This window comes from Melanotaenia boesemani, chromosome 13 (genome assembly GCF_017639745.1).
Source record: "Melanotaenia boesemani isolate fMelBoe1 chromosome 13, fMelBoe1.pri, whole genome shotgun sequence".
Classification (NCBI taxonomy): domain Eukaryota; kingdom Metazoa; phylum Chordata; class Actinopteri; order Atheriniformes; family Melanotaeniidae; genus Melanotaenia; species Melanotaenia boesemani.
In genome coordinates this window covers 3,007,579-3,031,223 of record NC_055694.1, presented here as the reverse complement: position 1 = coordinate 3,031,223, position 23,645 = coordinate 3,007,579, and the positions used below count along the sequence as shown (strand labels likewise).

The following is a 23,645-nucleotide window of genomic DNA, read 5'->3' as shown; positions in this document are numbered from 1 at the left end:
GAACCTGCAACTAGTTTGTTCATTTCTGTCTTACCGGCTGCCGCGCTCCAGGAAATGTTAAAAAAAAAAGCTCAGCTTGTTTAGGCTGGTCGACTGCTTGTTAAGGCGGGTCGGCTGCTTCTTAAGGCTGGTCAGCTGCTTGTTTAGGCGGGTCGGCTGCTTGTTTAGGGGGGTCGGTTGCTTGTTAAGGCTGGTCGGCTGCTTGTTTAGGCGGGTCGGCTGCTTGTTAAGGCGGGTTGGCTGCTTCTTAAGGCTGGTCAGCTGCTTGTTAAGGCGGGTCGGCTGCTTGTTTAGGTGGGTCGGCTGCTTGTTAAGGCTGGTCGGCTGCTTGTTTAGGCGGGTCGGCTGCTTGTTAAGGCAGTTCGGCTGCTTGTTAAGGCAGGTCGGCTGCATGTTAAGTTAGGTTGGCTGCTTGTTAAGGCGGGTCGCTGCTTGTTTAGATGGGTCGGCTGCGTGTTTAAGCGGGTCGGCTGCTTGTTTAGGTGGGTCGGCTGCTGAAGGATTCCTTCCACTGATCGGTGAGCAGGATCTTTCGCCACAAGTTTGGACTGATAATGGACTGAACTGAAAATAATGTGAATATTGCCACTGACCAAAAGCCCGTATCTCCGACTCTCCAGCTTAATTTTTCTTTCTCTTTAGTTGGCCCACAATCAGCTACATCACACAAATCGATCTCTATGGCAACGTGCTCAGGCAAGCACATACACATGCAGCAGCATGCGCGTACCACTTAAAACAGATCAGAATTCTACACATAGGAAAACACGTCTCGAGTAAAGCAGAGAAACACGTTACTGTAGTCCAGTAAAGTCATTTTGTTACCAAAATTTTAAGTGTAACGCACTACTTTACTTCATTACCCAAAAAAGTAATATTGTTACGGTAACGGGTTACTCCCAACACTGTTCAGGAGCAAAAAGATCAGACAAAAAATTACTGGTTTGTGTTGCAGCTCAACACTCCAGTGGCGGCGGCGGTCTTCAGTGCTGCTTGCAGCTTTCTTTTTATCTTTGTAACCCTAGTTTGAGAATTCTTGCAGCTTGTTCATTCGAATGGTGTCCAACAACTATTGTGAGATTGGAGGGAAGCAGAAAGTTGTCATTTCCTCTGATGTGAAAGATTCAACAAGATTGAATGAATAGTTTTAAGAAACCGAGGTGGAAGTATGATAATCTATGCAGCCCTGCCCTGTGCAAACCTCCACCCCACTGCAAAGTAAAATGCTGATGAAGTAATAAACAAACTTTTTCTTGATCTTACCACCCCCTGTTGTCAGGTCCAGCATTATGTAAATTCAGCAACAGACTGATTTAAAATAAGGAAAAATACTTCATAAAAAGCAAATTTGTTCTGTACAACATGGCAACCAGACCATCATCCTGCTGTTCTTGTCTACAAATCTGACAGAGAGGCAGCATCATAACTGCATCAGCGCTTCTGTAAACCAGAAAAGTTATTCTGGAGTAGAACTACTGAAGCATGTAATCATTTTTAATCATTTCTGTTTGATATGTCATACAAGGACAGCTAAGGAGAGGCAGACACAGCAATAACTGCTTCACCTTTCTCTTGGTTATTACAGCATTAGCTTCAGCCCATGTAGCTCTCCTAGCTTCCTTCCTCCTATGAAAGAATCTGGGTGCAGCACCTTTTCTCCTTATTATTCATCTCCTGTGATGAAAAACTGAATAAAATCCAAAAACTACAAACAAGCTATAAGAAAAGCAGATTTTCTTGGTTTCTGAGCTGGCACTGTCGGTGTGGTTTCACAGCAGCTGAGTGTCACTCACATCCCGTCTTTTTCCTAAATGTTCCCTACTGTTGTAAGGATTTAAACCAGCAACCTTTCAAGCACAAAAATCCCATCCTGAGCTTCCAAACCCATAAACCCCAAATGAACCTTCGGTTCATCAGGTCTGAGACCATGAGAACCGCTAGCACAAACTGCTGGAGGAAGGTTCCCTCCCGGAAGACCTCAAACTCCAGGTTTCTGAACAGTGAGGCTTTTCCAACACTCTTCATTTCTGATGTAGCAACCAAAAATCAGCAGACGTCCAGGTCAAACTGAAGGGCAGGAAAGGACACAGAGATCTAGTTCTGGATTCAAAGTTTTCCACTTAAAATATTTTTTAAACTTTATTTGTGATTCATTTTTACCTAAAGTCCGTTTCACACATGCACTGCTTTCCATTCATCTGGTGGTAACTGAAGGTGTGAATGAACCTCCCTCTTTGTGATTTTCTGTCATGTTCTGGGACAGAAATCTGACATGGTTGGCTCTCATAATATACATGTGACACCTATCACAAGGCATAAGTGTGAACTGCTGCAGTCATACCAACACACTCACTGGAGGTTACAGATACTTTTCTCCCTGTTTCCCTTTCTGATGAGGCTTGAACCGACAGTAGATGGATCAACGACAGTCTGTTTGCATCTCTCAGGTCCTGTCAGGTCTTGCCTTTTTCTTTATTGTTACCCTTCATAGGCCAACAGTTTGAAGAAGTGGGTGTTATACGTCCTATGGAGACTCTAGAGGATGATGAGCCTGCTGAATCTGAGGCCTGCTGAGGATTAAAAGAACTTTGATGGAACAACACATGGCATCACCCCTGTGGAGGACGATGATGTTTTAACATCCACACTTTTTGCGTTGAGGAGGTTCCATTCCCTCACTTTTTTTTTCTCTCTTTCCTTTTCCTGCGTTGTGCACTAACGTGGCTGGTCTAGAGGCTCTCTGGTCTCCTCTGTGTCTGCTCCTCCTCTCCGACTCCTGTTGTTGTTGTTGTTGAATCGTGATGGTCAACAATAATCAGCTGATCAGCTTTTCTTTCTTGTAGCGTTTGTTTATTGTTCGGGGGAGTAAAAAGAAACTAGCGATGCATATTTACTCTAAAGTATTGTTGTTAGCTGACCTTCACTGGCTGGTGTTGACAGGATTTATACTTCAGCTGTGCAGGGGCGGGTCTAGAAAATTTTTGAATGGGGGCCAGACAGGAGCACTAACCGGGAAAAGGGGCCATAAATGAGACCTTTGTGTTTTTATCCAGATCATAAGTTTTATCAGAGTTTCTTCATCAATATCAGCTGTTTAACATCAACATCTGGTGGTTTTATGACAGATTTGATGGTGAGAGGATGCTGGATGAATTCTGCATTATGATCTAGAACAAGGGGTGGCCAGCATCAGTCCCCGAGAGCCACAATCCTGCAGGTTTTCCAAATTTCCCTGCTCCAACACACCTGACTTAAATTAATGAGTCACTGTGGAGATCCTTATAGGCTGTTGGATCTATTTAATTTCAGACGTAGTCGCGAATGGTGATTAATCATTGTTAATTAATTTGTAAGCTGTGATTAATCTAATTAAAAATGTGATCATTTGACATCCCTATTTAATGTGCTTTTGTTTCTCTTTATAATCTGTAATGCTTTTCGTGTTTTATGTAAAGCACTTTGAATTGTGCTGTACATGAAATGTGATGTACAGATAAATTTGCTTTGCCTTGACATGGTACACATGCATTTAGGGTGCTTTCACTCCAGGTGGTCCACTAGACTCCGTCCGCATGGGCACTCTGTTCAGTTGGGGGTTGCAGTATTCTGGACCAAGATAGTGTTCACGCTGTACTTCTCAAATGAATCAGACCTTTTAAATAATGTGTTCCTCTCTGTGCCAGAGGTGGCGCTGCACCAAGAATTACTGAAGGACAAGACAAGACTCACAACAAAGAAGAAAACTGGTTAATGCAGGACATAACAGCTGATACGGAGCTGCATCAGATCCTAGCCGTCTTGGGTGGCTCTTATAACTATTATAACTTTTACTGAGTTCTTCCACGTCTGACCGCGGGACATTTCTCCCGTACAGAGCCGCCTATCGTCACACACATGCTAATGTTTTGATTGTGTTTACCCACAATGCCGTGTGCTGAACATTAATAAAGCATTCATCTGAAAACACATGCTGTACAGCCACAACTGAAAACTCTTCATCACCCTGTAAAAGCACCTAAAATGTACAGTAAAAGTGTGTGTGTGTGTGTGTGTGTGTGTGTGTGTGTGTGTGTGTGTGTGTGTGTGTGTGTGTGTGTGTGTGTGTGTGTGTGTGTTTGTGCACTTACAAGAGGCCACTTCCTGTTTTCCATTTGAGCTGTGACGTCCCCTTTAGGTTGTAAACACACACAGTAAGAGGAAACTGTGACATCAGTAACATCAAGCTGATGACTGATCCACAACAGGACAAGGACAAGAGATGTGTCTCACACACACACACACACACACACACACACACACACACACACACACACACACTTAGCCTGAATCTGCCTGCATCATACTCTTGGAAAATATAGCAAGTTAAAATATTTTCTTTCTCCGTTCATGTTGTCTGGTGTTTATAAAAGAGAATGAAGGAGAGACATGAAACTCTTGCTGAAACCCAGAAACCTGGAAGCCTCGGGGAGCTTTTCAGAGCCTTTTTGTTGTGTCTCTTGGGACGAGTCGTGGTTCTGAATGTGTGGTCTGCTGCCTGCTTCTTTTGGCTTTAGATGAGCGGCAATAAAAACCTGGATCTTTCTAGAAGCTGTTATGGCTAACGTAGTGTGCAGCAGAGACCAAACCAGAACCAAACAGCAGCTGCACACAAACATTCACCAGCTGACTGCTCACAGTGCACAAGTAGAACAGAAAAGACTCGTCCAGATATCCCTCCTATTTTCAGTGGCAGAGCTAGACTTTCATACATGGGGGGCCAGATCATGGGAGGGGAGTCATATACTAAGAAAAGAAATGATTGTGTTCCTCTCTGACACTGCTGTGATAACTGTGCTCACTTTAGAGAGACATGAGGAATAAAACATCTTTACATTAACAACATGGAAAGTGAAAATATTTCAACAAGTTCAAAAAGGTCAATAAAAGGTAAGCTGGTTGTTTTAGGTGCAGTATGTGGTAGTAGGGGGATCAGTTCTGGTCTGGTCTAGACTGGATCCTGGTGTGGCTAGCTCCACATTGAGAGCTGCCGGGGTGCTGATACTGGGTCTGGGGTCTGTCTCCCTTTCTTTTTATACTTGTGTGTTCATCTACTAAATCAGACTGGCTACAGGATCTATTTCTCCACATGGTTCCCCCACAGCAGCTTAAAACTAATCTAGTGCTTGGAACTGGATTAGCACTGCTACGTAGCTTCATGCTAACATCAGATTAACCTTACAAAACGTTTGCAGCTGCGCAGCCACAATCAACATTTAAAAAAATACACAAACCAGAAAACTGCAATAGAAAATTGTACCTGCACTGGTTTTTATTCTTATTTTATTTATTTACTTTGTTTGTTTGTAAGTTTGAGTTTTTTTAAGTGTCGTTTCTTGGATTATCCTCAAGTACTTCATGTTTCTATGATCTGTATTAACTTATAAAAAGTGTTGAAATTATGCAATAAATATAAAAAATACACTAAATTTATTCTTACTAAACAAACACACAAAACAGTGATCCCAAAAATTTCTAAAGGAACAAAAATCAATCAAATAATCCTTTATTACTGCAATGATTGATTGATTGATTGATTGATTGATTGATTGATTGATTGATTGATTGATTGATTGATTGATTGATTGATTGATTGACAATACACTAGAACAAGTAGAATAGTTAATAATTACTTGAACAATATAACTTTTTTTACGTCGGGTGCAGGTTGATTTATGCAGGTGCTGCATATACTGTAAGTTCCCACCAGCTCCTCACCTGCTCCGCCGAGTGTTTCCTTTGCACCACTGTGGTCTGATGTGTAAAAATAAAAAAAAAAGACTATGCTAAGACTTATCTAACCTACATTAATGTAAACTAAGCTAAAAACTCCTAATGTTGTGCTAAAACTTGGAATTTGTCATGCGATAAAGCTCTTATCTTTGTGCATTGTCTGCACGTCCGTAGCTGTTGTAACTGGTTTCAGGTTTGAAGACACATAAATCCAGTTCAAAATCATAAACTGAGGTTGTATGACATTAAAAAAGTCAGTAAATATGCATGACCAAGTCCAAGTCATGTGGTTGGAGTCCTTACCTGTGGCTGTATTAGTGAAAATAACACCAGCAGCAATTATAAAGTATAAATATTTAAATGTTGTACAGAATTTATGTCTGAAAAAAGAAAGTCTTTAGGTTGTTTTCCTGTGTGAGGAGCTTCCAGTTCCACCTTCAACACACTTAATTGCTCTAAACCATATGATTTAAACTCCATTTGGTTTAAACTACAGGCAATAAGAAATAAGAATATATAATAAAAAGTAAATTAAACTAGTATTTTGGTCCTGGTTTGGTCTCAGGGTTAGAAGCCGTAGGAGCTTAGAGAAAGGTCCAGGATTTTATTGCTACTTTGCTGAAGCCAAAAGAGATCCACCAGACCAGAGAGTGACCTGAAGACCTGGCTGCAGTTTATCTGAAAACTGGAGAGCATGTGAGCGTAAATAGACTCCTTCAGGTCATGAATATTTTCAAAATCCAACAACCAGTTCCAATGATTGGCAAAAAGTACTAAATTTGGAACTCGTCGTCCTGGTGACGAAGGAAGAAGAAATGCAGAGGAACTAAAGCTCCTGGGTGCAACTAACGCTGCTTCTATGCAGCTTCTGGACTTTATGGATTTCTGTCTTAGGAAACAAATTTATTTAATTTAAATGCATCTGCTACTTTATCAGGTCCTGGGATCCCATCTTCCTCCAGAACTGCCTAAATTTATGGTGTCATAGATGGAAGCAGGTGGTGGAAACATTCCTCAGAGATTTTGCTCCATATTGACATGACAGCATCACACAGTTGCTGCAGGTTTGTCAACTGCACATCCATGCACATGGGCACATCGGTAACTGTAATAACAATTTACGACACAAAACTGGGTTTAACTTAAAATGTTTGCAAGCAAATAATAATAATAATAATACTAATAATAATAATAATAATAATAATAATAATAATAATAATAATAATAATAATAATAATAATAATAATAATAATAATATTGATAATAATAATAATAATAATAATAATAATAATAATAATAATAATAATGATAATGATAATAATAATAATAATAATAATAATAATAATAATAATGATAATAATAATAATAATAATAATGATAATAATAATAATAATGATGATAATAATAATAATAATAATAATAATGATGATAATAATAATAATAATAATAATAATAATAATAATAATAATAATAATAATGATAATAATAATAATAATAATAATAATAATGATAATAATAATAATAATAATAATATTAATAATAATAATAATAATAATAATAATAATAATAATAATAATAATAATGATAATAATAATAATAATAATAATAATAATAATAATAATAATGATAATAATAATAATAATAATAATGATAATAATAATAATAATGATGATAATAATAATAATAATAATAATAATGATGATAATAATAATAATAATAATAATAATAATAATAATAATAATAATAATAATAATAATGATAATAATAATAATAATAATAATAATAATATTAATAATAATAATAATATTGATAATAATAATAATAATAATAATAATAATAATAATAATAATAATAATAATAATAATAATGATAATAATAATAATAATAATAATAATAATAAATGCCACAGTTTTATTTATTTTTTATCAGTCTTTTTTTGTGGTTGTTGGGTGTAATTACAGGCTTTAGCCAGCAGATGGAAGCAGTGGTGCATCTGTCTACTACAGCCTACTCTGACAGATTGAAGACTAAACCAAAGACCATTTAACTGCTGCTGAATCCATCCGTCTGCCTCGTCTCAAAAATACTTCATGTGGATAAAAAAGCAGGTAAAAGCTTTTTCCATCCCGTGTCTTCAGTCTCTGAGTCAGATGTTATCTGGTCTGCTGCGATGCCAGGCCCTCGGTCTTCCTCTCTGAAACCAGGCTCCCCTCATTCTGATGAAGTCAGGCTCTGACAACTGCTCCAGGTTTCAGTCTCTACTCGCCTGCACCTGCTTCCTCCATCTAACTCGCCTCTACTTTCCTCACTCGCTCTCTGCTCACTGATTGGTTGCAGTTTTGCAGCTGTCAAACTGTCACACTAGACATATGATGTGTTTTCATTCATGCTGATATTCACACACACACACACACACACACACACACACACACGTGTGTATGTGCTCATCTATCTCTGCCCTGCATGTTTTGCTTTCATCTTTAGTCGCCTTGATTATTGTAACAGTGTTTTTACAGGTTCTACCTAAAACATCAGTCAGACACCTGCAGCTTATTCAGAACTCTGCTGCTCCAGTCCTCACTAAGTCCAAGAAAGTGGACCACATCAGTCCAGCTCTGAGGTCTTTACACTGGCTGCCGGTCCGTCAGAGAATAGACTTTAAAGTTCTGCTGCTGGTCTAGAAAGCTCTGAATGGTTTAGGACCAACAGTGACCTCTTGACCCAGTATGAACCTACCAGAACCCTCAGGTCATCTGGATCCAGTTTCTTATCAGTCCCCAGAGTCAGAACCAGACATGGAGAAGCTGCATTCAGCTTCTATGCTCCACATGTCTGGAACAAACTCCCAGAAAGCCTCAGATCAGCTGAAACCTTCAGTTTATTTAGATCCAGGTTAAAGACCCACCTGTTCTCTGCTGCATGGACTAGTTTTTGTTTAGAAAGTCCAGATCTGGATTCGAGCTTTTTGACTTTATTTTTTTTTTTTCTTTATAGTTTGTTTTAATGGTTTGTTGCACCCAGATGTAATGATTTTAACATGTTTAATGTTTTATGTAACACTTTGAATTGTCTTGTACGTGTGATAAATAAACTTGCCTCGTTCATCAGATGAAACCTTTTAAGTTTTTGGTTCCTTTTCTCTTTTTTTCTTGTTTCTTTCTGACTCAGCCTGCCCTCACTTTTAGTCCCACCTTCATATTCTCTTACTCTCTCTCTAGTTTCCCAAACCTCCAATCAGTGATTACATCTAACCTCAAAGTAATTAAACTAAGAACACGGATGTGGATGAGGGACGTAAATAAACACCTGTAAGTGATATTAAAGCATCAGGGAGACGCTGGCAGCAGGAAACAGTGACTGAGCAGCACTTTGACTTCCAGCCTTGCAGCTGAGATTAAGCCGTGGTGAAAAACAAAAACCTCCATGTTGGTTTTACAAGTTTTCATGTGAAAAATGACAGCATTTGTCAAATTTATCAGAAATCCAACAATTGGATTTAATTCCTCCAACTTCCATGAAAAAAGTAGTTTTTGCTTAAAGTGCTACCAGACGCTCAAACATCCACCAATGCAGACGTCTGTGCCTGAGGTGATTATCACAGGATAACACGGAGGTTTGTGATAAAATAGGATTTGTTTTCGTTGACCTGAATACATCAGATCTAAACCGTGTTGGGAGTGAAGAAGTAAAATGTGATGGATTTTAAACCATAAACTGAGCAAATCTATTTAAGTGTGCAGGGACTCACAAATTAGCCAAAGAAATTGGATTTTTTCTTACACAGTCAGTAAAAATGAGGATGGAAAAAAGGTAATTTTTTGTAGTTTAGCCTGAAGGGACCCACAGGAGCTCCCCTAAAGACATTCAGCGGATAATAAAAATAAAAATAATTCACTTTTAGCTTACATTTAATTTTCCAAAAAGGTTCCTGATGTGCCTTGAAAAGAATAGCATTCATTTGTCATCTTTGTGGTTTATTTATTTATTTTATTTTATTAATTAAATCCTCCAAATGTCATCCAGCACAGTTGGCAGCAGTGTTGCTTGTCCACACAAAAAACACTTTATGCTTTCTGTTGTGGTTGTTAAAAGAACTTTCTGTCCCTCTTTCTGATTAAACAACCTGCATACAGTAGCAACAGATTTTATTTATTTTTTTTTTTTTTTTACTGCGCTACGTGCACTAATATTTATGCGCGTGAACGCCCGACAAAGGCTCCCCTAAAAGCTCCGGTGTAATTCGAGCCCTACAAACTGTAACTGTAGCTACTGTATATTCGTGACTGGCGACACCTGACATTGTTTTAATAGCGTTTACAAGGTAAAAAAAAACGTCTTGATCAGAAGTTGTATCTGCATCTTTAGCTGTTGGTGAAGAGGCAGCGTCTCCTTCCCTGCGAGCATCTCTACGGGGTGGGGGACATGCGTAAAGGCATGAGTCGTTTGTGCGCATGCGTGTACTGATGGGCGTAACGTTCGGTTTGTCCTCTGATGACGTATCAAGGCGGAAGATTCCAAACCTGAAATTCTGTTTTTGACATTCTGCTGAAAGTCAGAAATTTTGGAAAAACGATTTTCTGTTCAGGATTATTTCAAGTTATAGCAAAGTAAGTCATTTTTCAGTTATTTCTACAGTAGCAATAAGAGTTTAAATAGATTTTTTAATACATTTCCTACCAGAAACAACTTAAAATCTGTTCTTAGATTTACTTAAAAACATTGTTTTTTTTATTTTTGCCAATATAGTTTTTGTTTTGTTCGTACAAAGCTCTCCAGCTTTGCACAAACATAAACTAAAAATTGTTCTTGTTTTCAAGTGTAATTTTAAGTTAGGCTGCTTGTTTGATTTAAGTTTTACACAAACTAAACGGTTCATAAGCCTAAATGTAAACTCATGTTGTAATGTTTTGTTATTGTATAGTGATGACAAAAATGAAGATAGTTTAGACACAGAACCTTTAAAAAACAGTATTTTGTATAACTATCTATCTGCTGAGTTGCTTCTGAAATTAGGTTAAAAAATTAATTTACTTTGTGTAACTAACCATCTCCATTTTTCTCTTTTGGATTACAGTCATGTCACGAAGAAGCGTTCGCCTGGCCTCCATTGGATACTATGATAGTAATGGTATACCTACTATTAATTACAAAGAGACGCCTTGGAGGTACGTTAAAGTAGTCATTTTTTTTCCAGCACTGTCTTTTGTTTTTTTACTTAATGACTTTAAAACCTGTAACTAACCTACGTTGTATTTGTCCCATTCAGATCACGTAAAAAGCGAAAAGTTTGTCCTCAGGTCCCGGAGGAGATGATATCTCCTGTGGAAGAAGAGTTTCCCGTCTGCAACAGTAACACGTTTGATGCAGACGAAGAGTGCAGTCAGATAAAACTGCTGCTTTCCATCTTATGTGTAGTTTTAATAATCTTCAGTCTTGGTAAGTAATCACCTCTCTCTAAAGCAAACAATATTTGATAGTTTTGTATAATGTTTATTTTTCAAATTATGTCACTAACCTTATCATCTTATATTTCCTCCACAAGGATTTGCATTTCTCATTAATACTATGAGCATTTATCGCTCAGAACAGTATTCTGAAGAACCGTGTTTTAAAATCATGTACAAGGAGAATTTTAAGTTAAAGTGGAAAGAACTACCACAAGCAGAATTTCTGCCAAATGTTGCTCTGGCATCATTAGGTAAGTCATCATTATCAAACACAACATGGAATTTTATATATATCAGACAGCAAGTATTTGTTTTTTAATTTTCCTAACTAACTTTATTTGTATGTTTTGTGTGCAGGAGCAAACATTGTATCTGGCAGGACCTCAGCGTCATACGATTGGAATAGACCATTTTTCTGCAAACTATTCCGAAAATGCAAATTAGTTTCTCCAGGAGTTGTCATACAGGTGTGTACTACAATCAGAAGACATAATGATGAGTGATTATTCAACTCAATCTAACAGTTTTTTTTATACATTAGACTTACCAACTAACCATAATTTCTTTTTCTGTTCAGGGATCATCAGATCTGCGTCCTGGAAACTGCTGGTCCTTTGCTGGTCAGCAAGGACACATTACCATCAACCTGCCTTACAAAGTCCCCGTCAGCCATGTGATACTGGGTCACATATTGAAGTCGGTGTCTCCATCTGGCACGACACCAAGTGCACCTAAGGCGTTTTCTGTCTATGTAAGTCAACAGTTTCTCATTACTTTAATACCAAAATCCTACCTAACCCCTTTTAACTTAACAGATACAGAGAACACAAAGTGTTAACCAAAAATATATCTTTTATCTTCCAGGGAAAGAAAACAGTGGAAGATGAGGGAACTCTTCTTGGAAACTTTACATATGATAATGATGGAGAACAGTTCCAGACATTTAAGACAGAGGTAAGTATAATGCTATGCTATCATGCATGTGAGCATGTGCATAAAATAAAATGTATCTAATCTATTGCTTTATTTTCCTCTTCTATTTACACATCACACTAACACTAACACTCATATCTCTTTTTGTCCCACAGGGCCATAGCGAGGACACGTTTAGTTTTGTAAAGTTAAAGGTGAACAGCAACTGGGGCAAGCCGGAGTACACCTGTCTGTACAATGTCAAAGTACACGGAAAGATAAGTAGCCCCAACCTTGTCTATAACCAGAAAATGCTAGAGTAGAATAAAACACAAAATAATATCAATTTACAAAACAAAACCTAAAAGAGCAAAAAACACCTAAAAGACCAGAGAATAGACCATAAAACCAACATAAAAAACAAAAAGCAACAACAAACACGAACACAAAAAGCCTTGAACAACATAAAACAGGAGTTTTCTGATACATGGAGGTCGGATCCAAATGCAGGACTGAGAGGAGACACCAACACAAGGAGGACAATCTCTCAGACACGAAACAGGAGTTAAGACCAGAATCCAAAAGACAGAACAGAAATCTAAGAGAAACCAAGCCCAACACAAAGATGAGAAAAACAAACAAAAAGAACAAAACAAACAAACAGAAAAACAAAACAAGCAGAAAATAAAACAAACAGAAAAACAAAACAAACAGAAAATAAAACAAACAAACAGACAGAAAATAAAACAAACAAACAGAAAAGCAAAACAAACAAACAAAAAATAAAACAAACAGAGAGAAAATAAAGCAAACAAACAGAAAAACAAAACAAACAGAAAATATAACAAACAAACAAAAAATAAAACAAACAGAAAAACAAAACAAACAAAAAATAAAACAAACAAACAGAAAAAAGAGAATAGATCATAAATGAATATAAAAAAAACAAAAAGCAACAACAAACAACAAACAAGAACACAAGAAGCCTTGAACAACATAAAACAGGAGTTTTCTGATACATGGAGGTCGGATCCAAATGCAGGACTGAGAGGAGACACCAACACAAGGAGGACAATCTCTCAGACACGAAAGTTAAGACCAGAATCCAAAAGACAGACTACTACACCACTACACGAGTTATATACACATATATATATATATATAATATATATATATGTATTATATAATATATTATATATATATAATCATGATTAATCACTGTTCGCTACTATGTTCTACTTTATTATTCAGGATTCATACAGCATCATCTCACCAACCGTCTTCATGGTGATAATTTCTGTCCTAAAAGCCCCCTAATTAATACTTTTACTCATTTAACAGCCCTGTGTATGTATCTAGTGTGTTATGACATTTTTATTGCTAATAACTTCTGCTTTTTTTATTTCTCAGCAGGTTTTTATGTTTGTGTGTCTATAACAACATGCAATGGCAATAACAATGTCATTATGACATTATTATTGTCATTAACTTGTGTTTATCCTTTTCTCTACCAGCAGGTATCCCAGGCTTACCTTTATAAGTATATATATGTATATATGTATATCATGTGTTATGACATTATAACTTGTGCTTTTAAATTCTCTTTTTCCCTCAGCAGGTATCCGGCTTCAGCCTCATGGTGCTTGTTTTGTCTCTCTGTCCTGTCCTCTCCATCCCCAACCGGCCGAGGCAGATGGCCGCCCTCCCTGAGCCTGGTTCTGCTGGAGGTTTATTTTTCTTTTGAAAGAAAGTTTTGTTTCCTCTCCACTGTCGCCCACGTGCATGCTCAGGATGGGGGATTGAATCGAAGATAAGATTCGATGCAATCCGTTGGTTTCCTTGGGTAACCAATTACTAATTGGCTCATTTAAATTAAAAATTGGACTAAATAAAATATTTATTTACTAAGTCCAATGATTGTCTCTGAAATCTTTTTTGTTTATTCCTTTTTTCTGTTGTTAATATTATGATCACCTGCCACTACCTGATAGAATATGTAATAGACTCCACAACAACAAATTCCTTACTTATGCAGATCTGCTCTGTTTACCATATTTCTTTTACTCTCGGTTACAGTAACAAAAAAACTCCTGCTTTTTCATGTAGTGTCCACTAGATGTCGCTGTAATCAGTAGATTGAAACTATCTTGACTCGTTATGACCGTAGACTGAAAGAAACCAGATTTACATCTTGAACTGCTTTATTTATTTAGCTGATTAACCGAGACAGAACCAAAATGTCATCACATAAATTTTAGTCTTTTCCAGATTAGTCTGAGCTTATTAAACCCACATACGTTTTTTTTTGTTTTTTTTTTTTTTTTTCTTGGCTGATAATACATATATTTTACAGTTTTAAGAACATTTAGGCTTTATCTAAATCTTGTGAGTAGGGTGATCTTTACTGAGAAGTGATCACAAGCTGCTAAGACCCGAGACTCGAACCAGTGCTGTGCTGAGGAACTGCAAATACAGGGCCTCATTCACCAATATCTTTTTACAAATCTTCTTAAATTTGTTTTTAAGTTGTACTAGAGAAGTTTTTTTTTTAAATTAAAATCTTCCATCAGATTCATGAACATGTTCATAGACTGTGGAATCGGTCACATCTTTCCTCTTAGATTGGTGAATACAAATCTATCTTTAGCTAAAAGGATGGACCAGCAGCTCTGCTTTTCATAGGTAAACACCTCAATAGTACCCGTATAAGGTTGTGACTTACTGGTGTGCAAACAGACAGCAATGAGACAGACAAGGAAATAAATAACAGAATGACAAAATCATGAATAATTGTAAAAAAAATAATGATAAAGATGTGCAGTGAAGCATGATTTTCTTCATTTTTAAAGAGTTGATCATAAATAATCACACGGTGAGCTTCAGATCATATAAAAACATCTTCATACAGAAACAGGTCATTATTACTCCTGAACTTGGACAGCGGTCTGCAGTCTGGTCCCATGAGCGCGTCAACATGTGCATCCTCATGGTGCGGTGGCTAAAGGGGGAAGAACACCGGGGAATAAAATTTCATCACAAGCCTACTTTACCTTCTACAGTTTGTAAAGCAAATTTCCAGCTGCTGTGGCATCATTTTAAGATGCTGGTCGCCTACAGAGCAAGTTGTCCATCTGATGAAGCCTCCAGGTGAGTCTGATACAGGGGCGGATACGAGGAAAGCAGGTTTGAAGAAGATCCAGGACTTGACCCAGATTACTGATGGATTTTTTTAGCATGTGCTTTTTTAAAAACAATGATACAGCATCTCAGCTTTTAAATTCTTTTCACCTTAAAGCAGACAAAAAAAAAACACTGGATTACACTTGTAAATAAATATGGTTTAATGAAGCAAAATAACATAAAATCAACAATCAACAACTATCAACAGTCACAGTCAGCTGCTGATTGAAGGCGCCTCAGATCGCTGGTCCAGGGAATGCACCACATCCACTAAAAGCAGAAAATATAAAACAGGAGGGATACGTTTGCAGGTTTTAGATGTTTCCCTGCAGCAACACACCTGATGTTGTACGGTAGGGCGATGGTGTGTGTAGGTGATGCTGGTAAAATGTGCTCCTGCATTCGAGATCAGGGTTGTGTTGCAATTCATCTCTCTCTCTCTCTCTCTCTCTCTCTCTCTCTCGCTCTCTCTCTATACATATAAATATTAGGGCTGGGCACAGTGTTAATCGCGCATTAACGCAATGATTAATTAAGTTTTTTGTTTGTTTATTTGTTTGTTTGTTTGTTTTTTATTGCTGGCCGCTGGCTTTGATGACAGAAACATGGCGTCCATGTCTCTCTTCTCTGCTGCAGCGGTGCGTCTCATGTAATCAGGAAAGAGCAGGTTTATTAACATAAATAGACGTTTTCTGTCCAGAACATAAGAAAGAAGAAGAACTGACGTTTCTCTTTGTCCAAACTCATGCAGATGGACAGAAAATTGTGATTTTTGGACAGAAACTGCTCCCAAAAGACAATGAGAAACTTTTAATTTATTAATATTATTTTTAATTAATCTGGTTTTAATTTAGGTAAGACAGCAAAGGTAAGACATGCTTTCTGACTTTTACAAACGTGCAGCATAAATCGGGTCTTCTTCTGCCTCTGGTTCGGTGAATCTTGATCATAACGAGATGAAACTTCCAGCTGTGGAATCTGTGAGATGTGAGCTTTCAGTAGAGGAGTCGTTTGTTTGTGTTCATGGGGAGACATCATCTGTGTTTACATGTTTTTATCTGTGTTTACATGTTTTTATCTGTGTTTACGTGTTTTTATCTGTGTTTACGTGTTTTTATCTGTGTTTACGTGTTTTTATCTGTGTTTACGTGTTTTTATCTGTGTTTACGTGTTTTTATCTGTGTTTACGTGTTTTTATCTGTGTTTACATGTTTTTATCTGTGTTTACGTGTTTTTATCTGTGTTCACATGTTTTTATCTGTGTTTACATGTTTTTATCTGTGTTTACGTGTTTTTATCTGTGTTTACATGTTTTTATCTGTGTTTACATGTTTTTATCTGTGTTCACATGTTTTTATCTGTGTTTACATGTTTTTATCTGTGTTTACATGTTTTTATCTGTGTTTACGTGTTTTTATCTGTGTTTACGTGTTTTTATCTGTGTTCACATGTTTTTATCTGTGTTTACATGTTTTTATCTGTGTTTACGTGTTTTTATCTGTGTTTACGTGTTTTTATCTGTGTTTACGTGTTTTTATCTGTGTTTACGTGTTTTTATCTGTGTTTACATGTTTTTATCTGTGTTTACATGTTTTTTGGACTGTGTGTACCTGGTCTTTTAATTATTTATTGTCTTAACTGTGTTTGGTGGAAGTAGAAATGGTTTTGCTGAGCTGGTAGCTGAGATTCTGGACTTTATGTGGATACCACACATGTTTAGTTGCACATGTTAACCCCTTAACTCCCGCTAGTGGAGGCTGCAGGTGCAGTCAAGCTAAGAATGAAAGTTTAGAGAATTTATATCCAGAAACCTGGATAATGAAGCAGTGAAGCTGCATGGATGGAAGTTATTGTGCATATTGTGAATATTTCTCTCTCCTCACCATCTAGAAGCTGTGAGATTCTCATCCTGCTTTCTGTCTGTTCACCTGATGCTGATATTCATCACATATTGTTCCTTCTGTGTTTAGAAGGAAGCAGCTTCACAGCTTTAAATTCATCCTGCTGACGTTTTACCTTTTAGTTAGTAAATCCTGAACATTTCATCCTTCTTTCTCATAAATATTTGATTTTATAAACATATATGAAGATATATTTTAACTGTTGCTGTTTAAAGAGAAAACTGCTGCTAAACCTGTTTATGTGTTTAGTGCAGGGGTCTGCAGCCTTTCCAATCCAAAGAGCCATTTTTCCCTCAGCCAGCTAAATAAAACTCCTTTAGAGACGCAGATGTTACCAGACTTTTTAAAAAGGCAAGTTAATATATATTTTTAATGAAGAACCACCAAAGTGTAACGCATGGACTCCTCAGAGACAAAGGCAGGTTAACTATACTTTATCACCAAGACCTCAGAGGAAGGATCTTACTGATACTGGTAATGGAGGAGGCGACGGGGGGTAAGGGAAGCCAGGAATGGAGAGGGAGTGAGTCCTTCATGTGCATAGGATAAGGTCCGACAGGGAATGAATGTTCTGCTGGGGAATATAAGGACTGGTGGGCAAATAGCAAACAGGTGTAACCAATCAGGAGAGAGTGTGTGAAGTGCAGGAATAGCAGGAATGTGGCAGAGTGTGAGGATCAGGGACAGGTGTGTATGACCAGGGGCATGATTAGATGAGTAATCCAGAGTCTGGAGGTTGGCTGGACCAGGTGGGGGCGTGACACATAGGATATTTATTTTTAAAGAACCACATTTTTATTTCCATTTTTAGGTTTTAAAATAAAGAAAAACATAAAACCTTTATAAAAAGAGGATAGACAGACTTTCTTTTAATGGATGTAGATATTTGTGGAAAATGATGTAAAGTAAAAAAAAAAAAAAAAAAAAAAAGGCCCTGGTTTCCAACCTAATGACAGGAAAGATAGATTTAAAAAATTTTTTTAGCCACGTATTTAGAGGCATTGTGGAAGGTCCAGAGAGACACTTGCAGCTCCAGTCGCAGTTTGAAGACCCCTAATGTTTGTAAACCAAAATTTATTGCATTTTCTTTAGTTGTAGGCCTTCTTTTAAAGGAAAGAGACATTTTGCTCATAACAATGCAATTAATCGCGATTAATCATGATTAAAAAAATTTATCGTTACCCAGCACTAATAAATATAGATATAGTCCTGATCATGGAAATATTGGAACCAGAGTAAGTTTAGTAAGACATTAACACAGAATCACAAACTCAAACCTTTATAAAAATATCACAACAAAGTTCTATAAAACTCAGATAAGTTGACTCGTCAGATACTCTGCAGTATTTTCTTACCATATTAGTATAAATGCAGCTTTAAACTGTCCGGCTGAGCTTTTCAGTTTAGTTAAGTTGATTTTCCAGATTTCTAACTATGCAGATTTTCTTTTTTTTTTCTTTTGCCAAGGATTCTCAAAACTGAGTTGTTAACAATACTTCTGTGTTTATATAGTTGCTATAGTTACATTGCGTGTGACTGACCGTTTAGGATGGAAAAACATAAATAAATAGACGACAACTTTACATGTTGGATGGGTTGTCATTGTTTCTCTCATTACATTTATAGCCTGTAATTGAGTCGTTTTTGTTGTTTTTCTGTACACACCAATACTGACTGGCCAGACCTGTGGACTGACAAACAAATAGATTTAAATCCAAGAACACCTGGTTGGGATCCAGAACAAAAAATTGTGTAAGTTTAGGTAGTTTACTAGTTTGGGTGACTTCTGAAACACTATGTATGTTTGTGTGGGTATGTCCATTTGGATGTACTGTATGTGGAGAAATGGACCATGCTGGGTACAGTCTTTACATCTGTAGTACAAACTGCTCCTGATCCGGTGAGAGAATAGTTGTCATTCCAGTAATTCGTTATTCCATCGAAATTAAGGAATAGTTTATGTGCATTTTTTCTCTCTAGTTTCTGGACGAGTATTGGTTTTACAATTTCTCTCCATGTACAAATGTACAACTCCAGTTTTTTTTTTTTTTTTTTTCTTAAATGATACACTAAATTGTAATTAAAACCAGAATGCAATGAAAATACCATAAACCAACATTTTACTCATAATGCAGCAAAGAAAACATACTAAATGTTTAAAGAGAGACTTTTTACTATGTTGTAAAAAATATTAACTGGAATTTGGTAACAGCAACATCTCAAAAAGTTGGGATAGTGGAAACAAAATGGTGGAAAGGAACAGTTAGAGGAAGATGGTTCAATTTATTAAGCTAATTGGCAACAGGTCAGTAAAATGAATGGGTCCAAAAAAGGCACCTTAAAGAGAGAGAATCTCTTAAGATACACAGTGGTTATAACATCACATCCACCTTGTTAGTTGTGCATATGAGGTGGTGGTCCACCTACTGTAATTCATAGCTAATGCTAATGCCATGCAGCTTCTCTTTCCAAAACGTTGACTAGCAACAAATGCTGCAGCTTCTAAGATAAGCATTCTAAGTAATAACTTCCAGGAAGGAGGCACCTCTTGCTCTGCATGAACTCCTGTTCTGGCCTCTGCTCTGACGAGGCTAACTGGCTGTGGGCTGTTAACACATGTGCAGGGATGTCCATGTGGAGCTTTTAAGGGGCTGTGGACTGAAGGAGAAGACATTTGAGACACCTTATCACTTCGAACTTTCCCTCTTTGGATAGACTGATATGTAGGGGCTATTTTTTTTAAACAGACTATAGAAACTGGAAAATGTGGGACAGAGAGAAGCTTTAATGGGAACAAAGACAACAGTTCAGTTTTGGGTGATTTTTCTGCATTGAAGAAGCAAATCAAGCAAATTGAGCAGCTGTTTTTTTTTTTTTTGTTTTTTTTTAAAGGACTTTATTCTTGTTTTTACTGACAGTCATGCTTTTAGTCACTTTATTAGGGAAAGAGAAGCTGCCAATAACTTGCTGTGCCTGCCAAGGGAGCAAACTGCAGACTCTGAAAAAACCTTACAGGCTGGTCACTTTCATCTGGAGGGTTGCTGGCTTGGTCCAAACGTAAAGCAGCACGGATGCAGTCTGCATAAACTTTGATGTACTTGCGATGCTTTATGTGGATCTGCAACCCTGGACTCTACTTTTTAAAGGCTGTGATTCGTCCATACAGATTCCAGGACATGCACCTCCTTGGTGTTTGATTATGAATTAATGAATCAGCATTTACAGAGAATTTTTCTCATTTTTGCAGGAAAAACTGCTCATTTCTGCAGAATGATACTCTATCCTGCAGTAGAAGTAATGTCCCTCTCCTCTTTATGTATGTTTACGTGTTTGTGTTTTGTGGTGGAGAAAATTGATGCATCACATGACAGCATGACAAACGTATGACTAGCATGAGGCCTAGTTCCCCTACCCAAACGTCCTCCTCTAAGCCTTCTTTGTGATGACCTGCTATCTATCTATCTATCTATCTATCTATCTATCTATCTATCTATCTATCTATCTATCTATCTATCTATCTATCTATCTATCTATCTATCTATCTATGTGTTAAGTGAGTTCATAATGTAACAGACTGGGTGACATATTACATGTGACGGTCATGTTTAGTGCTACTGTGCTCACAAAATGAGTTTAGCTGACATAAAAATATTCTCTTACTGAATTACTGATCGCTGAGTAGCTATGAGACACATTTTGAACGTCATTGAACATTTGAGTGTCATTGAACATGTCTTCAACTCAGAGATCACAGAACTATCAGTCCAATGAAACATAAGATCTGTGAATGGCTGGAAACAAACTTCCAGACATCAACATGTTTTCATGTGTGAGTGGATCCAGCAGCCTCAGGTGCAGCATACATGCTGCCATGTATGCAGATATAAATGGTTCATTCTAAGAGAATAAAAACATAAAAGTAGGTTTAGTAAAGTGGGTAGATACCAATAGAACCACAATATTATTTATTTATTCATTTATTTACTTTAACTTGTTCTGTTGATGTATCTTGATCAGGAGATGTGGAAAAGTTGGCTCTCAGGCAAAAACGTCTCTGGATGCTGACTTGAATAATAAAAAAGACCTTTATTACAAAAGTTCAGGCATCATACAGAATTCTGCAGAAAAATCTGGAGGTCCCAAAACCAGACCTAAGACCCCCATACCAGATGTACAGTTCTGTCTTATATAGGGTTTAAACAAAGAAAATTTCTCAGTCCTGTTTCCTCCCATCATAAATCAGACACAAGTTTACAAATAGGATGTTCGTGTGTGACTCCAGTCTGTAGGACAGAGAACCTTATATGGTAAAACCTGAGTGTGTTTCATAAAAATGTGATGCTTAGATCCTTCACTGTCTAGCAACATAGTAAGCAGAATGATGGTCTGGCTCCTGTGTTGCGCCTCTTGATAGTATTTTCTTTTAATTTTAAATTTGTCTTTTCCTGAATTTACATATAAATGTTGGATCTGACGGGAGGCAAAAGAAAGGAGAGAGAAAAGAGAAGAAAAGAGAAAAACAGGAAGAACCAGCTGCTACACCTGGAACGAGCTGCAACATTTTCAAAACAACAAAGCAGACAATCATCGGGAGCAGCTTTAAAAAGTGTGGCGATAGCCTGGGTGTTTAATAGTCTGCTTGTCTTTGCTCCATGAGTCCAGTAACACCTGCCTGAAGGCAGCAGCTGGAACTGATGATGAGCTGGGTAAGCTGGGTCCTTTAAAAGGTTTGTTACGGCAGCAGGAGGGAAAAATGTCTCTCGGAGCCGTTGGTTGTGCAGCTTCAGTGATTCTCAGCAGTGTCTTCTGGTCTGCAGAGCTGCTGCTGAAGCCGGTTAAACCACCACGAGTCCACAGAGCCGTGTGCCTTCCTGTCTGTGTTATGTGTCTTGGGAAGGTCATCTGACATGTGTCTTCCATTTTGATGGTCTTTCTGCCTTTTTTACTCATTTATTTGCAAAAACAGATGGTCAAACTGTGTCTTCCAAAAATCAGTGACCATCTCTTTAGTCTCCTTGGTGTTTAGATCCAGGTTATTTACTCCAGCTAGCTTGTCATTCCTACTTACAAGGAAATCAGCATTCCTAAGTCTTAATAGGAAAGATGCAAACAATTTTGTGGTCTACAAACACCTTTGTGAATCTGAGGGGTTTTCTTTAGAGCACATTTATGAAGATTGGTAAAAGGATATAGGTGTGTGAGGCCCATTCATCAGAAAATTAACTCTATAGAAAAATGAGGGAAGCATGCACATGCCAGCTGCTCTTCTACCAGCTCCTGCTGAACTAGCGTCTGAATCTTACGGCGCATTTTCTCAGCTCCATTTTCTGCCTGCATGCTTGCAGCTGAAATTTAGTCCAGGGGATTCTGATCACTTTTTCAGGCTTAATTTGCACATGACACTTTATTGTAAATTTCAAACATCTCATCATTTTTAAACTCAGTATCTTTTCTTTACAAAGTAGTCTGAAATTCTCTGAGATGCTGCTGCACATTTCCAAAAGCCCAAACAGATTCAGAACTACGATTTCGTTTTTAACAGTAATAAGGATCCACTCCAAACCAGGAGAAGCTTCTTTCTCTTCACCCTTTCAATTATTCAGCTTCAGCAATGAGGATGAATTACTTTTCCAACCTCAGCCTCCAAAAATGGCAACAGTCTCATTATGGTTGTAATGGGCTCGCTAAAAGAAGGATGAAGGAAGAGAAGACGACGGCTTAGAAACGGATGGTGGAAGGCAATTTTTGCTAACACATTTATTTATCTATTTTGGGTGGTAGATAATTTTACTCTTCTGGAAAATGTCTTGTTAGCTGTATGGTTTCTAATCCAAAGCTTCCAACTTTAGTACAGGGACAGCTAATTGTCTTTAATTTAGCAGGAAACTCACACAATTCATATTTCTCTGTTTAATCTGTCTCTTTCCTCTTTAATAAACCTCACAAACATCCCCTTTCTCTTCATTATCTCCCCATACATATTTTTCTTTTTTAAGGAGAACACCGATAGACACCCACAATGTTTACACTATAACAAATATCCAAGCAGCCAATCACATGGCAGCAACTAAAATCATCTACATGGTGAAGAGGACCTGCTGAAGTTCAAACTGAGCATCAGAATGAGGAACAAAAGGGATTTAAATGACTTTGAACATTGCATGGTTGCTGGTCCGAGTATTTACTGAGATTTCCATACACAACCATCTCTAGGGTTTACAGAGAATGGTCTGATGGCTTCTTCCAGCAGGATAATGCACGTTGAAAAATAAAGTTTAGTTTAAAAAAAGATAAAAAATCTAGATTGGAGTTGTGTTAAGCCAGCCTCCTCCACATCTGTTTAATGCTACTTCTACTCTCATCTCCAATTTTCACTCAGGAAATCCTGCTGTATATTTTGACATAGAACTTAAACTGATGCCTCGTGCAGCCTTGT

General features: G+C 37.4%; 1 protein-coding gene across 1 annotated transcript; it reads left to right on the top strand.

Moving 5' to 3' along the window:
- The first annotated feature begins 10,845 nt into the window (after nt 1–10,845).
- Nucleotides 10,846–12,612, top strand: LOC121651699 (SUN domain-containing protein 2-like). Its single transcript, XM_042004072.1, has 8 exons — nt 10,846–10,934; nt 11,036–11,205; nt 11,312–11,467; nt 11,574–11,683; nt 11,794–11,967; nt 12,081–12,170; nt 12,305–12,404; nt 12,557–12,612. Exons 1-8 carry the CDS (start codon nt 10,846–10,848, stop codon nt 12,610–12,612), a joined length of 945 nt encoding a protein of 314 aa, XP_041860006.1.
- The last annotated feature ends 11,033 nt before the right edge of the window (nt 12,613–23,645 follow it).

What these genes read in the sequence shown, in the direction of transcription:
- LOC121651699 (XM_042004072.1), top strand. Translation starts at nt 10,846, where the DNA reads ATGTCACGAAGAAGCGTTCGCCTGGCCTCCATTGGATACTATGATAGT. An exon ending in CTAAGGCGTTTTCTGTCTAT is followed by an intron (nt 11,968 to 12,080) that starts GTAAGTCAACAG and finishes TTTATCTTCCAG; the next exon opens with GGAAAGAAAACAGTGGAAGA. An exon ending in TCCAGACATTTAAGACAGAG is followed by an intron (nt 12,171 to 12,304) that starts GTAAGTATAATG and finishes TTTGTCCCACAG; the next exon opens with GGCCATAGCGAGGACACGTT.